The sequence below is a fragment of the Procambarus clarkii genome, chromosome 2, assembly GCF_040958095.1.
Source record: "Procambarus clarkii isolate CNS0578487 chromosome 2, FALCON_Pclarkii_2.0, whole genome shotgun sequence".
Taxonomy (NCBI): Eukaryota; Metazoa; Arthropoda; class Malacostraca; order Decapoda; family Cambaridae; genus Procambarus; species Procambarus clarkii.
In genome coordinates this window covers 30,593,757-30,612,103 of record NC_091151.1, presented here as the reverse complement: position 1 = coordinate 30,612,103, position 18,347 = coordinate 30,593,757, and the positions used below count along the sequence as shown (strand labels likewise).

The 18,347-nt window shown below is 40.4% G+C and overlaps 1 protein-coding gene across 1 annotated transcript; it reads left to right on the top strand.

The window, feature by feature from the left end:
• Nucleotides 1-7,636: 7,636 nt before the first annotated feature.
• LOC138366176 (zinc finger protein 98-like) lies at nt 7,637-8,383 on the top strand. Its single transcript, XM_069326901.1, has one exon. The coding sequence runs from the start codon at nt 7,637-7,639 to the stop codon at nt 8,381-8,383; it is 747 nt and encodes a 248-aa protein (XP_069183002.1).
• The last annotated feature ends 9,964 nt before the right edge of the window (nt 8,384-18,347 follow it).

Genomic DNA, 18,347 nt, shown 5'->3' with positions numbered 1-18,347 from the left:
GCCGAGGCTATTTGAACCACTTCCCCGCCGGCACTCGGATGGTAATCTTGGGCATAGCATTTTATCAAATCACCTCATTCTTTGGGGCACACATGAGGAACACAAATGCAAACAAGCCTGAATGGTCCCCAGGACTATATACAACTGAAAACTCACACCCCAGAAGTGACTCGAGCCCATACTCCCAGGAGCAACGCAACTGGTATGTACAGGGACGCCTTAATCCGCTTGACCATCACGACCGGACATAAGGAAGTGATAGCCGAGGCTATTTGAACCACTTCCCTGCCGGCACTCGGATGGTAATCTTGGGCATAGCATTTTATCAAATCACCTCATTCTTTGGGGCACACGTGAGGAACACAAATGTAAACAAGCCTGAATGGTCCCCAGGACTATATACAACTGAAAACTCACACCCCAGAAGTGACTCGAACCCATACTCCCAGGAGCAACGCAACTGGTATGTACAGGGACGCCTTAATCCGCTTGACCATCACGACCGGACATAAGGAAGTGATAGCCGAGGCTATTTGAACCACTTTCCCACCGGCACTCGGATGGTAATCTTGGGCATAGCATTTTATCAAATCACCTCATTCTTTGGGGCACACATGAGGAACACAAATGCAAACAAGCCTGAATGGTCCCCAGGACTATATACAACTGAAAACTCACACCCCAGAAGTGACTCGAACCCATACTCCCAGGAGCAACGCAACTGGTATGTACAGGGACGCCTTAATCCGCTTGACCATCACGACCGGACATAAGGAAGTGATAGCCGAGGCTATTTGAACCACTTCCCCACCCGCACTCGGATGGTAATCTTGGGCATAACATTTTATCAAATCACCTCATTCTTTGGGGCACACGTGAGGAACACAAATGCAAACAAGCCTGAATGGTCCCCAGGACTATATACAACTGAAAACTTATACCCCAGAAGTGACTCGAACCCATACTCCCAGGAGCAACGCAACTGGTATGTACAGGGACGCCTTAATCCACTTGACCATCACAACCGAACATAAGGAAGTGATAGCCGAGGCTATTTGAACCACTTCCCCTCCGGCACTCAGATGGTAATCTTGGGCATAGCATTTTATCAAATCACCTCATTCTTTGGGGCACACGTGAGGAACACAAATGCAAACAAGCCTGAATGGTCCCCAGGACTATATTCAACTGAAAACTCACACCCCAGAAGTGACTCGAACCCATACTCCCAGGAGCAACGCAACTGGTATGTACAGGGACGCCTTAATCCGCTTGACCATCACGACCGGACATAAGGAAGTGATAGCCGAGGCTATTTGAACCACTTCCCCGCCGGCACCCGGTTGGTAATCTTGGGCATAGCATTTTATCAAATCACCTCATTCTTTGGGGCACACGTGAGAAACACAAATGCAAACAAGCATGAATGGTCCCCAGGACTATATACAACTGAAAACTCACACCCCAGAAGTGACTCGAACTCATACTCCCAGGAGCAACGCAACTGGTATGTACAGGGACGCCTTAATCCGCTTGACCATCACGACCGGACATAAGGAAGTGATAGCCGAGGCTATTTGAACCACTTCCCCGCCGGCACTCGGATGGTAATCTTGGGCATAGCATTTTATCAAATCACCTCATTCTTTGGGGCACACGTGAGGAACACAAATGCAAACAAACCTGAATGGTTCCCAGGACTATATACAACTGAAAACTCACACCCCAAAAGTGACTCGAACCCATACACCCAGGAGCAACGCAACTGGTATGTACAGGGACGCCTTAATCCGCTTGACCATCACGACCGGACATAAGGAAGTGATAGCTGAGGCTATTTGAACCACTTCCCCGCCGGCACTCGGATGGTAATCTTGGGCATAGCATTTTATCAAATCACCTCATTCTTTGGGGCACACGTGAGGAACACAAATGCAAACAAGCCTGAATGGTCCCCAGGACTATATTCAACTGAAAACTCACACCCCAGAAGTGACTCGAACCCATACTCCCAGGAGCAACGCAACTGGTATGTACAGGGACGCCTTAATCCGCTTGACCATCACGACCGGACATAAGGAAGTGATAGCCGAGGCTATTTGAACCACTTCCCCGCCGGCACCCGGATGGTAATCTTGGGCATAGCATTTTATCAAATCACCTCATTCTTTGGGGCACACGTGAGAAACACAAATGCAAACAAGCATGAATGGTCCCCAGGACTATATACAACTGAAAACTCACACCCCAGAAGTGACTCGAACTCATACTCCCAGGAGCAACGCAACTGGTATGTACAGGGACGCCTTAATCCGCTTGACCATCACGACCGGACATAAGGAAGTGATAGCCGAGGCTATTTGAACCACTTCCCCGCCGGCACTCGGATGGTAATCTTGGGCATAGCATTTTATCAAATCACCTCATTCTTTGGGGCACACATGAGGAACACAAATGCAAACAAGCCTGAATGGTCCCCAGGACTATATACAACTGAAAACTCACACCCCAGAAGTGACTCGAGCCCATACTCCCAGGAGCAACGCAACTGGTATGTACAGGGACGCCTTAATCCGCTTGACCATCACGACCGGACATAAGGAAGTGATAGCCGAGGCTATTTGAACCACTTCCCTGCCGGCACTCGGATGGTAATCTTGGGCATAGCATTTTATCAAATCACCTCATTCTTTGGGGCACACGTGAGGAACACAAATGCAAACAAGCCTGAATGGTCCCCAGGACTATATACAACTGAAAACTCACACCCCAGAAGTGACTCGAACCCATACTCCCAGGAGCAACGCAACTGGTATGTACAGGGACGCCTTAATCCGCTTGACCATCACGACCGGACATAAGGAAGTGATAGCCGAGGCTATTTGAACCACTTTCCCACCGGCACTCGGATGGTAATCTTGGGCATAGCATTTTATCAAATCACCTCATTCTTTGGGGCACACATGAGGAACACAAATGCAAACAAGCCTGAATGGTCCCCAGGACTATATACAACTGAAAACTCACACCCCAGAAGTGACTCGAACCCATACTCCCAGGAGCAACGCAACTGGTATGTACAGGGACGCCTTAATCCGCTTGACCATCACGACCGGACATAAGGAAGTGATAGCCGAGGCTATTTGAACCACTTCCCCACCGGCACTCGGATGGTAATCTTGGGCATAGCATTTTATCAAATCACCTCATTCTTTGGGGCACACGTGAGGAACACAAATGCAAACAAGCCTGAATGGTCCCCAGGACTATATACAACTGAAAACTTATACCCCAGAAGTGACTCGAACCCATACTCCCAGGAGCAACGCAACTGGTATGTACAGGGACGCCTTAATCCACTTGACCATCACAGCCGAACATAAGGAAGTGATAGCCGAGGCTATTTGAACCACTTCCCCTCCGGCACTCAGATGGTAATCTTGGGCATAGCATTTTATCAAATCACCTCATTCTTTGGGGCACACGTGAGGAACACAAATGCAAACAAGCCTGAATGGTCCCCAGGACTATATACAACTGAAAACTCAAGCCTGAAAATCATTCAGGCTTGTTTGCATTTGTGTTCCTCACGTGTGCCCCAAAGAATGAGATGATTTGATAAAATGCTATGCCCAAGATTACCATCTGAGTGCCGGCGGGGAAGTGGTTCAAACAGCCTCGGCTATCACTTCCTTATGTCCGGTCGTGATGGTCAAGCAGATTATGGCGTCCCTGTACATACCAGTTGCGTTGCTCCTGGGAGTATGGGTTCGAGTCACTTCTGGGGTGTGAGTTTTCAGTTATACATACATACATACATACATACATACATACATACATACATACATACATACATACATACATACATACATACATACATACATTTTTTTAACACATGTGGTACACGCACAAGGGGACACAGGTGGAAGCTGAGTACCCAAATGAGCCAGAGAGATTATAGAAAGAACTTTTCAGTGTCAGAGAAGTTAATAAATGGAATGCATTAGGCAGTAATGTGGTGGAGGCTGACTCCATACACAGGTTCAAATGTAGATATGACAGAGCTCAGTAGGCTCAGGAATCTGTACATCAGTTGATTGACGGTTGAGGGGCGGGACCAAAGAGCCAAAGTGCTACCCCCGCAACCACAACTAGGTTGGTACATACATACATACATAAGATATAAAACAGTGGAGGATTCCCAGGTAGAACAATCAACCACAATGCCCATGTTGTCCTTAACTACACAACTATACAAGAGTCATTAACACGTATAATGGCTGATCCCCCATCACGATAGCATGAAAACCAATTGCCTGACCCGCAGTCCGTCTTGCTCCTCAAATAATTTTCGGGTTAACATGAAAACGTCTCTCGAATTTATCTCTCTAATGTTGTTTTCCCATCTTTCATTTTATCAGCTTAGTTCCTTTATTATGCCCCAATTACTCATCCATTGAGCGGTAGTTAAACTGAACCCAAATTTTAAAAAAGTTTCTTTTGCTAAGCAAGCTACAGTCTTGATAAAGTCAGATATATTGTTTGTTAACACATTTCTCAACAATGAACAGTCAGTTTTATCAAGCTAACATATCCTAACACAACGAGTGAGAGTATTAACTGGTCTAATTATTTTATTAGACCCGTATATATTATTAGATTATACTGGTATAATTATATATATATATATATATATATATATATATATATATATATATATATATATATATATATACATATATATATATATATATATATATATATATATATATATATATATATATATATATATATATATATATATATATATATATATATATATATATATATATATAATTATTTTGACCCCATAGCTTTGTCCCCACCACTACAATTTTGTCCCCATTGCTTCTGAGACACTCGGCGCCTGGGGTAAAAGTGCTACCAGTTTTTTGAAGGAACTGGGTTCTAGGCTCATTGAAACAACAAGGGACCCAAGAGCTGCAAGCTTTCTTTTCCAGCGCCTCAGTGTGGCGATACAGAGGGGAAATGCGCACTGCATCCAGGGTTCCTTCCCGCCATCTGAGGAGCTGGAGGAACTCGACAACCTATGATAACCATCTTTGTAACCCATATGTAACTCCTTTTTTGTAACAAAGTTCAAATAAAGTAAATATATATGTGTACATACAAAAGAATGGGGGTGGTAGGAGAAGATAATATTAGTGTTCAGTGAGAAACCACAAGGTCTCCTCTGAATACTTTTTATTTTCTTCTCCGAGGCTATGGGTCCCCACATTGGCACCAGAGGTGGTACCCTCACAAATGTTATATATATATATATATATATCACTCCTTCTGAAGATGTATTAATATACGAAAGTACTTAAGGAAATTCCTGTTTCATTTTTCCTCCGTGGTCTGACATTGTCACATTTTTAATCACGTGTTTATTTTCGTGATATACACACACACACACACATATATATATATATATATATATATATATATATATATATATATATATATATATATATATATATATATATATATATATATATATATATATATATATATATATATATATAGTGCCTGTTCATTACAACTATTTAACACTGGGAAGGGATCAGGATAAGGATTTGGGATGGGATGGGGAGGAATGGTGCCAAACCACTTGGACGGCGGTCGGGGATTGAACGCCTAGGACTGCTACTGTGCATTTAAATTACTAACTTACCTGAGAGTCTATATCCCTACATGTCAATGTTTGTGTATACTGGTAATGTGAGGAACATACAGAAGATAAGTGTAGCTGATGGACAACTTTATTAAAGTTGCATAATGAAATGTGTAAGTACTTCATTCATAATGATGTGCTGCCCGAAATCTTAGCGAAGTATCCAAAATTTGCTTACTGTAGGTATTGCATGCACATGACTGTAAAACTGCCGCCCAGTTGGGTGGGTGTGGAGCACATGACTGTAAAGCTGCCGCCCAGTTGGGTGGGTTTGCAGCAAGACTAGTAACTGTGTGACTCACTATAGATGTAAAGTGCCTTTCATAGTGACTGTTGTGAGCCTCTTGTTGATCACCTGTGACACAAAGATTATTGATGTGTGTATTTGTGTAGGTGATTAAATATGTATGTGTATGTATATATATGTATACGTATATATATATATATATATATATATATATATATATATATATATATATATATATATATATATATATATATATATATATATATATATATGTACATGTATGTATGAGTGCGTGTACATGTGTATACAACATTAATAATTTTGTAACTAGCGTCAAACATTGTTATTTGCTTAGCTAAACGAACTAGAGGGTTCAGTTCCTGAACCGATTATGTACGTACGTGCCTCTGTAATCCTTTACACCACCGCCCACGGGATGGGTATGGGGTGCATAATAAAGAAAGAAATAGAAGAAATTGAAATTGCATAATACGGTTATTGACATTCAATAATAGTAAGATAAAGCAATGAGGACCAAATATGGGAGACCAGTGATCAGATGAATATTACAGACTCAAGGGTAGCCTTCTCTTCTTGTATATAAATGAAAAAATAAATTCGTTTGTTTAATTCTAATGCTTGTAGGCGAGAACAGTTGTGAACGCCAGCTAGCGCACAAGTACATGAGCGCCCAAAATACTTTTACACAAAAGACATGTACAGACAGGCGTGTGGCTTCTGATTTCTTTTTTTATTGATTAATATTAAATATTAGGCGCTTACCTATAATAGCTATCATTTTATACATGTATAACTCTCACATAATAAATATAAAAGGAGTTTATCCAAAAACTGACAGAAGTGTTGTGTTTTGTGCGTTGTATGGTGTTTGTGGGCATTCGGGTGTGTTGTGTTTACGCTGGCGGGCGGCGTCCTTACCAACTCCGGATTATGTCTATTACATCATTAAACTTCATTTAATAACTATATGCCTGTTAAATAGAAGATTTTAATTGTTAATAGCATTATATTGTCGTCTTAAAATGGAACACGTACACATATGCGAAACGTCGAAAGCTGGTGTCCGAAGTGGTAAAAATATTAGTGTGCGATGTTGTCAATGTACGGAGTGTCTTGTATCCGTACGATGTTGTCAATGTACAGAGTGTCTTGTATCCCATGCAAACCTGCTTGGTCTGGTCTGCGCAGGCGCAGTAGCCTCCAGAAGCCCTGAGGCGCCCGCGGTCTTTTAACACCAAACGCTGCCGGTGAGTTTACACCCATAATCATATACTTCACACAAAATTCACCTATCAAAAAGAAGTTGCACCACCATAGACCTCCAAGTGCCCATATCGTCTAACTTCAAGAAACAACACTCAAATTTTCCTCAACCGTCAATATTGATGGAACACCGTGATCTGTCTCCCAGTATCAACACACATGCAGTCATCCACGGAGAAAACTTTCACACAAACTGCACCTACCAAACATAAAACTCACAATCGACTTCTGAATGGTCCAGGACAGACGGAAACGTCGTCGCCTCTTCACTTTCTAGTGTGTGGTTTGGTCAACATATATCACCCACGTTATTGTGACTCCTCGTCAGCATAAAACTCCCAAGTGTCCAGAGTGTAGGAAAAGATTCAGGCACCTTGGAATTATGAAGCATGTTAATGCATTCGTGTGACAAACCTCACAAGTGTCCAAAGTGTGAGAAGAGCTTCAGTCGGCATGAACACATGAATACCTGTACAAACATGTTAGTGCATTCGGGTGAGAAACCTCACAAGTGTCCAGAGTGTGGGAAGAGCTTCAGTCGATGTAAAACTATGAAAACTCACATGTTAGTGCATTCGAATGACACACTGCACAAGTGTCCAGAGTGTGGGAAGAGCTTCAGTCGACGTGAAACTATGAAGACTCACATGTTAGTGCACTTGGATGACAAACCTCACAAGTGTCCAGAGTGTGAGAAGAGCTTCAGTCGACGTCAAATTATGAAGACTCACATGTTAGTGCATTCGGATGACAAACCTCACATGTGTCCAGAGTGTGGGAAGAGATTCAAGCGGCATGACAATGTGAAGATTCACATGTTAGTGCATTCGGGAGACAGACCTCATAAGTGTCCAGTGTGTGGGAAGAGCTTCAGTCGTCTTGGACATATAAAGACTCACGTGTTAGTGCATTCGGATGACAAACCTCATATGTGTCCAGAGTGTGGAAAGAGGTTCAAGCGGCATTACAATGTGAAGATTCACATGTTAGTGCATTCGGGAGACAAACCCCATAAGTGTCCAGAGTGTGGGAAGAGCTTCAGTCGTCTTGGACATATAAAGACTCACATGTTAGTGCATTCAGGTGACAAACCTCACAAGTGTCCAGAGTGTGGGAAGAGCTTCAGTCGTCTTTGACATATAAAGACTCACATGTTAGTGCATTCAGGTGACAAACCTCACAAGTGTCCAGAGTGTGGGAAGAGCTTCAGTCGTCTTGGACATATGAAGATTCACATGTTTGTGCATTCGGGTGAACGACCATTAGAGTGTGCAGAGTGTGGCAAAAGATTTAGTCATCGTGCAACTATAATAAGGCACATGTTGGTGCATTCTGGTGAAAAACTCACCAATGGCCATAGCGTATGATGAAATTGTATAAACTTAGAAATATGAAACTCACAGAATGATTTATACTGGTGCATCATCCTGTGAGTGATGAACCCATATGTGAATGCTTCCACATTCTAATAATTTTGTATGTGGGACAAGATTCCCCAAAAAGTTAGGTGTACAAAGCCCTACAGCACAAGGTATTGAAGTTTATTTTAATATTTTGTTCTCTTCTGAGATTCTTTTTTTTTTTGCTGTGTTTGTTGTATATGGGTGCTGAAGTTGACTATGTGTTGTATGTGGGTGCTCTTGTCTATATATAGGCCAAGGAACTTTCCCTCATTTTTATTGATAATGTTAATATTGTCCATCTGAAGTTGAATTTGATTGGCCGATTTACCACGAAATAAAATATACAGTGAGGCCTCGACTTACGATGCTAATCCATTCACAGAGACGGATCGTAAGTCGAAGCGATTTTTCCCATAAGAAATAAAGAGAATTGAATTAATCCGTTCCCCACCCACCAAAATATTAACATACAAATACATTTTATACTAAATACAATGTTTTTTTCTAACTACAATACAGTACCTAAATTTATCTTACCTCTATGGAGGGCTCCTGATGGTGTATGGAAGATGGTGATGAGGGGGAGGAGGAGAGTTGTTACTGTTTGGAAGGAAAAAGGGGAGTCCCCTTCCATTATCACATCAGGCAGAGATGTTTTCTCTGGGGTACACTCTCTTCTACATTTTGCCTGAATACCACTAGGACCTGGTTGTGGTTCAGTGCTTGTTTGTCTCACTACAAATTTGTCAAGAGACATTTGTTTTTCCCTTAGTTTTAACATTTGTCTGTAATGATGCATCAGTGTCATTGAATACGTTAAAGCAACAGCCTACTGCAGCTTGATTTGGGTGAGTCGTTTCAGCAAATGTTTGCAATTCTTCCCATGCTGCACACATTTTCTTAATTGTTGAGGAAGAGACATTCTGTACTCTTGTTTCTGCTCTATGGTCATTCTTACATGTGTTTTCATATGTTGAGCCTTACCACTGACTTTCCTGGGACTCATGGTGTGATATATAATAATTACTTTAATGTTCAAAATGCAAAAAATCACCACAAACGCGGAATTTCTTATAGGCGCGATCGTCACTAAGCGGGCAGCTGTAATAAACTGAGGCAGGTCGGACCGTGTGACCGGGAACCACGCGCTCAGTCGACCCGAACATGTACCAACAAATATCGTTAGTCGACAACACCATCGTATGTCGAGTCGCATTTTTCGATGAAATTTACATCGTAACTCGAAATTATCGTAAGTCGGGGCAATTGTAAGTTGAGGTGCCACTGTTGTAATGTAGGTTTTTTCTATGTTTAGTGTGAGTTTGTTGATTGACATCCATGAGTGAAATAATTTAATTTATTATTTACAATATTATTTAGTATGGAAGTGGAGATTGGGGGTCAGAATAGAAGAAAGTAGTATCGTTAGCAATGGACTCTCTCCGGGATAGGGTTCCGGGAGTAGAGTCGGATTCGTTCTCGATGCACAATCGAGAATTCCGAGCTTAATATGGCATTTTGAGTAACTAACTCGAAAGTGCGCACCCCTTCATATGATGTTTTGAAGTGCCACGCAAGATTTAAACGACCCGTGACTACATGGGGTTCGCATCAGCTACCTCAAGGCTTTTGTAAACAGACGCCACTTTTTAAAAAATAGTAGGCAACATTCCCGGGTGTGAAAGCTTCACTACTGAGTGAGCCACCAAGGCTGGTGCATGTAGCATGAGCTTTCAGCACTGCTGCTCAACTTGTGACCATAGCATCACCAAAATGTGTAAAAAATATATGTAACGGGTATTATTTAGTGATGATAGTTTTACTGAAGACTCCTAACTGTGATAAAAATGACCAGGATTCTGAGAGTAGGTGGTCACTATGCTCTTTGGGCACTTTACCAGCTTAGTCGAACAGTTATGGTAAACAAAACAAGTAGATTCTTATATATAATGTGTGTACAGAGTTACAGATATAATGTTGGATTAATAGATAGAACTAGTACATAAATGACTGAAGCCATTAATACGCACAGCTTATAGGGCAAGGTGTGGAGGAAAAAACTTAGACTAAAACTTAATACTAATTTAGATCAAAAGCATAAACTGAATTGAAAAAAATGAAAAAGAAAATGTTAATAATTACATGATGGATGGAACAGCAGGAGGAATTTTGACTAAATAAACAGAAGATTATAATTTTCTTCAAGCTTATACATGACAGATATCAGCAGTTAAACAAGTTGGTCAATAATCAATATAGGTTGAAAATAGCATGACATAGGTAGACATTAATTAGGAGGTAAGGTAGGTTACCTGGAGTTTATTAGGTAATACTTGGTTTTTGCTTAAACTGGTTGAGAGAGGCCTTTGACATGATTGGGAAGGTCATTCCAATTTCTGGGTCCCTTGATTTGCAGAGCATTTTTAGTTTGGTTAAGTCGCACTCTTGGAATGTCAAATAGGTATTTGACATTGATTTGATATATTGTATTTTGATTTGATATATTTGATTTAATATTTGTAAGTAGGTACTCAGGAGTTAGTCAGCTTATTTTGGGGTTGCATCCTTTGAGGGGGAGGGGGAGGGGGAGACTCTTGATATAAGCTTAACGTTTATTCATACACGTTGGCTGCCTGTGCCCTGGCACAATGAATTATATTAATATTATGAATTTTTAAATATTTTTAAAATATATTTTAATCTCTGTTACTAAGTTTGGAACACTTTTATTAAACTTATTAAGTATTAGAGCATGGAGGAGAAAACAGTTTAAGATGTACTTAAGATGAGACTTTAATGACAAGGGTTATTCAAATATAATTTTCATCCAGTAATTAGAAGCTCATTAGTATTCCCACTTTGAGTGATTTCCATTTAAATATATACATTTGTTTTGACTATTTTGTAGTTCTCATGATTGACTAACATAAATCACTTCATAATTTATATAACTGGAATTAATTTCAGGCAGGTTTTGTCCTTTATATTTGCCTGTCAAGCATTTTTATTATTCTGCCCTAGCTTCAGTAACTATATTGACATGACTCTGGTATTTGTATATGACTCAGACATTGATAAAAGGCTAACATGACTTTCGTAATCATATTTGCCTGACTGGCATTTATAATTATCAGTCAAAATTTTTTTTCTCCAGGCTAACTAAAACAGTTAAGCTGTATTAGCCAGAACCTTGTATTTATATTATTTTAAATGGCCCTTTATATTAGACTGACTATGACAATTATGTAACCTGATTAGCAAGTATATTAGCATGAATGGCAATTATATTAACCTATATCTGGTATTTTTTTAAACCAATATTTTGGGTCTATATTGCTCTGATTACAGAATTTGTCATTCAGTGGAATATTTTATTTAAGCTACATTGCCTAGGCATACAAGGTCACTGTCCACTCACAATAACTAAGAGTGCTATAGAACTTAATTGACAATTCTCGACATACAAGGTCACTGTCCAATCATTATTTAAATTTAATTAGTACATAAATGAGCTTCATATTCAAATTTTGCTGCAAATTACCTATTTAAAATCACAGTATCTGTTAAATTAAGGACCTGCGGGAAATGCTATGCATGTTAGTGGCTTTGTCAGCATGTTAAAACATCAATGCTATGTACTCGCATTACCCCAATGAACTTTCTTGTATATGTAAATAAATAAAATAAATAAATTCATATAATATTATTTATCCTATTACAGTTTTTCAGTATAACAGAAATAATTTTAAAATTATAATTCCTACTTATTAGTAAATCAGGAAGCAATTAAGTGAATTAAAAATAAGAAAGTAATTATCTATATAAATAAAAATGGAAATGTTCGTTTGTTCAAAACCGCTAATCTCCGAAAGTTCTTCACCGATTGCTTTGAAATTTTCACACAACGTTCCATTCGCATCCGAGCAGATTTCTAAATTCATACTATATAGATGTCACGTCTGTAATGGAAAAAATAACATGCTTTTTTTAAAAAACTGTGTTTTTCATGTCGGGGAAATCTTCAAAACCTATTTACCGATTGCTTTGAAATTTTGACACAACGTTGCATTCAAATAGACGAGCGCTTTTATATACCTACTAGACTGACCTGCCCAGAAGGACCTGCCCGAAATACTGCGCATACTAGTGGCTTTACAAGTGTGTAAATACTGTACTATGCTATGTATTCTCACAAACCTAATGTACCTTCTTGTATATAAATAAAATAAATTAAAATAAAGATTCATGCCTCACCTATGACAGGAAAAAACATGCTTTTTTTTTAAATCAGCACCATCTGTAGGACGTAAGAGCAATACATGCTGTAAACTCTGAAAGTTCTTCTCCGATTGCTTTGAAATTTTGTCACAACGTTCCATTCAATTATGTGCATGTTTTTATATACCTAGTATCTAGATGTCACACCTGTGACAGGTAGAAACATGCTATTTTGGAAAAACAGCGCCATCTGTTGAAGGTAAGAGCAATTCACACTATTTAAAATACGTTACGATTTCATTTCAATGTTTCTGATTGCATTGATAACTTGATTTTTCATAGACTTTGATTTATTTTCATTTTCATTTAATTATTTTGTGACATTGCCTTGGAATTGAGCTGTGTTGCTTACCATAGTGTTGATTTCGTGAGTATAGTTTATTTGTTTCTTTTTTCATTGTTTCTCATTTCTTTTTTTAACTGTTCTTATTTTTCAGTGCAATTGGTGGTGAAATTGAGCTGTGTCTATTAATCTACGTTAGAATTTAAATATTTCGTTAGTATTTTTTGGTTTTCTTTTGAAAACAAAAAAATAGGAAATACTTTTATTTCACAGCTGCAAATGTGCAACAAACAGCTATGAATCCACCGACTACAACGGTTACTGCTTTCTTCATGTTATGTCAGAATGACGCGTTTGCAAATAGACTGCTGTATTCAGAAGTGCCTACGTATTATACGTGGAATGCCAGTAGAAAATCATTTGAACGACGCAAATGAGGAGAGCGAGTCAACCGACAACCTGGCATATTAAAAAAAACTACTATAGGCAGACATCCACCGTGCATCCCAATCAAGATAAATGCTTCTTTCTTCGCATGCTGTTGGTAAATGTGCCTGGATCAACGTCTTCCAGCAATTGAGATTTGTCAACGGCATTACACATTTCACTTTCCGTAGTGCATGTCAACCTCTGAATCAACTATAGTAAGACTGACACTAGGATGTATGCATTAATGACGCGTCTAACACGACACATCCAAATCAAAATCGTGCATTATTTGCAATCATATTGACCACCGGCTCTCCTTCATCTCCAACAAAGTTATGGAAGAAATATAAATTGCACATGGCTGAAGATATATTACACATCGAATACGCAAAGAAAATTCAAATATGAACATGGATTTCACAGCAGAAATCTAAAATGAAGCGTTGATAATGCTTGAAGATTTGTGCTTAGAAATCGCGAACAATGTTATCAATCAATTGGAAATGCCATCACCGAATCGATCTGCTGCTGCTTCGTTCAATGTAGAATTGCATCGTGAACAAAGTTACAACTTGGGTGATCTGTTGTCGTGTGTGCAATCAAATATTCCTAATCTAATGCTTAAGCGAAAAGGCTTTTACAATCAAATAATTCCAACTGTCAATAATGGGCTTGAGAAATTTTCTTAGATGCGCCAGGAAGAACTGGTAAAACTTTCTAATTAATAAATAATAATAATAAATTTTTATTCAGGTAAGGTACATACATACAAGGTAAGATATTAAAGTTGATGGATTTATAGATAGAGCTAGTACATACAATGCCTAATGCCACTATTACGCAAAGCGTTTCAGGCAGGAGAAACACTAAAACTAAAACTTAATACTAATTGAAATTAAAGTATAAATTGTGTTGAGAAAAAATAAGAAAAGAATGGAAAAAAAGGGGGTGGGGGAAACATGGCAGAAAAAAAGCAAAAATACAATTTGGTCAACAAAACAGCATTGTTTAAAGTAGAAGACATGGGTTGACATTTTGGGGGTGAGGTAGGTTACATTGAGTTAATTAGGTAGTACTTAGTTTTTATCTTAAACTGGTTGGGAGAGGTACAGTCTTTAACATAATTGGGAAGGTCATTCCACATACGAGGTCGCTTGATTTGTAAAGCATTTCTAGTTTGACTAAGTCGTACTCTTGGAATATCAAATAGGTATTTGTTTCTGGTGTGGTGCTCATGGGATCTGTTACAACCTTCTAGGAAGCTTTTAAGGTCAGGACTGACATTACAGTTCAGCATTTTATATATATAAAATACACATGAGAGGATGTGCAGGGACTTAATATCTAACATATTCAGAGATTTGAGTAAGGGTACTGAGTGATGTCTGGGACCAGAGTTGGATATTGTCCTAATAGCAGCTTCGTGTTGAGTAATTAGAGGACGTAAATGATTTTGGGTAGTAGAACCCCAAGCACAAATACCTTAGTTGAGATAAGGATAGATGAGAGAATAATAGTGTCACCAGGGCAGGGCGAGGTACATAATTTATTTATTTATTTATTTATTTATATATATACAAGAAGGTACATTGGGTTTGTGAGAATACATTGAATAGTACAGTATTTACAATCTTGTAAAGCCACTAGTACGCACAGCGTTTTGGGCAGGTCCTTAATCTAAAAGATAATTTTAAGTAGGTAATTTCTATCAGAATTGATAAATGATAACAAATACATTGCAAGAGAAAAATGAGATGAGAGAGATTAGTAAGTATATTAAAGTACATTGTTATATTAAAGCTCTGATTGATTATATTGACAGCTTGATTGGTAATTTAAACAAGATTAATAGACACCATACAGCAGATTGACAGCACATATAAGACAGCAATGATCACAATGGTAAAGATGCTCAGATTGGGTGCATAAAAATTGGGAGACTGGGTGGCAACATACAGATAAACAAGATTAATAAACACCATACAGCAGATTGGCAGCACATATAAGAACACAGCAATGATCACAATGGTAAAGATGTTAAACAATAATAAACACCATACAGCAGATTGGCAGCACATGTAAGAAGACAGCAATGATCACAATGGTAAAGATGTTCAAATTGGGAACATAAAGGTTGGGAGATTGGGTAGCAATAGATACAGTGTAATTTTAAGGCAAAAGGTGAAAAACTATGAAGATGAAATTAGGTACTTTTTAGTATTGATTTTGAATGATGTAAAAGTTGGACAGCTTTTCAATTCAATAGGGAGTGAGTTCCATAAACTGGGTCCCTTTATTAATATCTGATCTTAGAAAGAATGCCAACAGTTTTTGAAACTTTTTTTGATATATTTAGAATGTGTCCCTGGAAATTCAGCTTGCGGTCAATGAGAACGCCAAGGAATTTGCTTTGTTACAAATTTGGGTATTGTTAATCCTGAGATTTATTTGATTTGAGGATTTATTGCCAAACAAAATATAGAAAGTTTTATCAATATTGAGGGTGAATTTGTTGGCAGTTAGCCAGTGATGGACTGTATTTAGCTCAGTATTCACTGTGACATTTAGAGCAAGGGGGTCAGGACTGGAATAAATGAAGGTCGTATCGTCAGCAAATAGAATTGGTTTGAGATGTTGGGAGGCATTTGGAAGGTCATTAATGTAGATGAGAAAGAGGAGAGGGCCAAGTATGCTGCCCTGGGGAACACCAATGTTGATGGGTAGGGTGGGAGAAATTGAATTATTCACAGAAACATACTGGGGCCTGTCAGTAAGGTAAAACTTAATGTACTGCAGGGAGTGACCACTGACTCCATAATGTTGTAATTTAAGAAGAAGGTTTTGGTGGTTAACAGTGTCAAAAGCCTTACGCAGGTCTACAAATAACCCAACAGGGAACTAATTTTTATCAAGAGCTGTATGTATCAAGTTAATCATACTAATAAGTGCATCGTTAGTGCTTTTTTGGGGTCTGAAGCCATATATTGACAAGAGCTAAGTATATTGAGTTTGGCTAGATAAGAGTAAAGCTGCTTATAGATTAGTTTTTCAAATATTTTTGATAAGTTTGGCAGAATTGATGTAGGTCTGAAGTTGTTAACATCAGTGGGATCACCATATTTGTGGACAGGGGTTACTCTCGCTTTTTTTTTAGAATATCTGGAAAGGTTTGGAGTTCAAGTGACTTGTTGAAGAGCAATGCAATGGCAGGAGCTAAAAATCTGGAGGCTTTTCTGGGGGGAGCTATCCCAGGCTGATATGCTAATGTCAGACTTTGGCATCAGTCATGTGTATGGAGTTCTTAGGCCTACCGGGGACCACGGCCAGAACCGGGCCCCCTCAGAGAGGCAAGGGGAGCAATGGCCTATAGAAGCCCCCGTGTAGTTGGAAGCATTCTATGTCTGCCATCGACCGGAACAGGCACCCAGAAAGGTAAGCGCCCCAAAACAAACCCCTATTCTGGTTAAAATTGCTACCTAATACCGAACTAGTGGATAGAACTCCCCAACCGAAAACAAGCAAATTAGTGTGACGTCACACACTGCCGCGCCGCTGTCTGCGCAGCTCCCCCCTCCCCGGGAGGGGGAAGGGGGAGCCCCAGACCCCCCGCGCCGGCTACCCACACCTCAGTTCTTGAGGCTGATGCTATTGGCGATGGTCGTGTGCTCTGGCTCCGGTGTCGCTACTGCACTGTGCTTTGAGTGTGGTGTTAGTTTTGTGGGTGTGAGAGCCAGGAGTTATCTTCAGTACTCGGGCTGCATGCGCCTAGGGCTGCCTTCCCTAGGTGCCCTGTAAGTACTGCCCTTGGGGCTTGGGGCCACCTTCCACAGGCTCCTCGGGGTCTGCCTCTGCTGGTCCGTTTTACCTTTCGGTTTTTCGGCCTCCTGTTGGGCTCTTGGGTGTTCTGTTCTCCCTTGTTACCGGCAGGTAAGAGGCAGTTTGCACTGGTAGGGGCGCAGGGTGCTGCTCAGCTTGTATTTCCCGACATCGCGGCCGGCTCTGTTCCTTGGGGTTCGCTGTCCTCTTGCGGGGTTTTGTTTTTCTTTTTGTTTTTGCCTGGTGGGGGGTTCTGTCATTTTATTCAGTTTGTTTTTGCCCTTCCACTGTTCTCATCGGTGGCGCCCCCTGCTAGGTCCCCGTGAGTGTACACGTCCCTGGGGTTCAGCTTTAGAAGTTTGCTTGGTAGTTTTGGGCGCCGGTTTGCAGCACCCTGCCTGGGACTACCTGAGCGCGAGTCCTCTTAAAGTAAACGCTCAGGACCCTGGGAATCCCCTAGGGGGCGCGTGGGTCCGATGGATGTGACCCCGGAGTCCCCACTCGCTGTGTGCGAGTTTGAGGGTTGCTCGGTCCCCTTGTCTCAGGGTGACCCTCATTGTTTTTGCCTCTGCCACGCTGCCTGTTGGGTCGGTGATACTTTCGACCCTGAGTCCTGTGAGTGTTGCTGCTTGCTTGTGATTCAATTTACCCAATCCTCTGATGATTCTCTTCGGGTACAGGCGGCACGTGCGTTGCAGTCTAGGTTTCGTCTGTTGCAACGCGCTCGGTTGGTTGCTTCCCCGGATGCCCCGGGGCTGCCCCGCTTTGCTTTTCGAGACCCGGACTTGGGGGTGGGGGTCGCTTCGATCCTGGTTCAGTCCGCACCTCCTCGTCCTTCCCCTTCTGTTCGTTCTGGTCCCCCGCCCCTGCTTCCGGCCCCGAAGCGTCTGA

Bases quoted from the DNA above. Each gene is read 5' to 3' on its own strand.
- LOC138366176 (XM_069326901.1), top strand. From the start codon at position 7,637: ATGTTAATGCATTCGTGTGACAAACCTCACAAGTGTCCAAAGTGTGAG.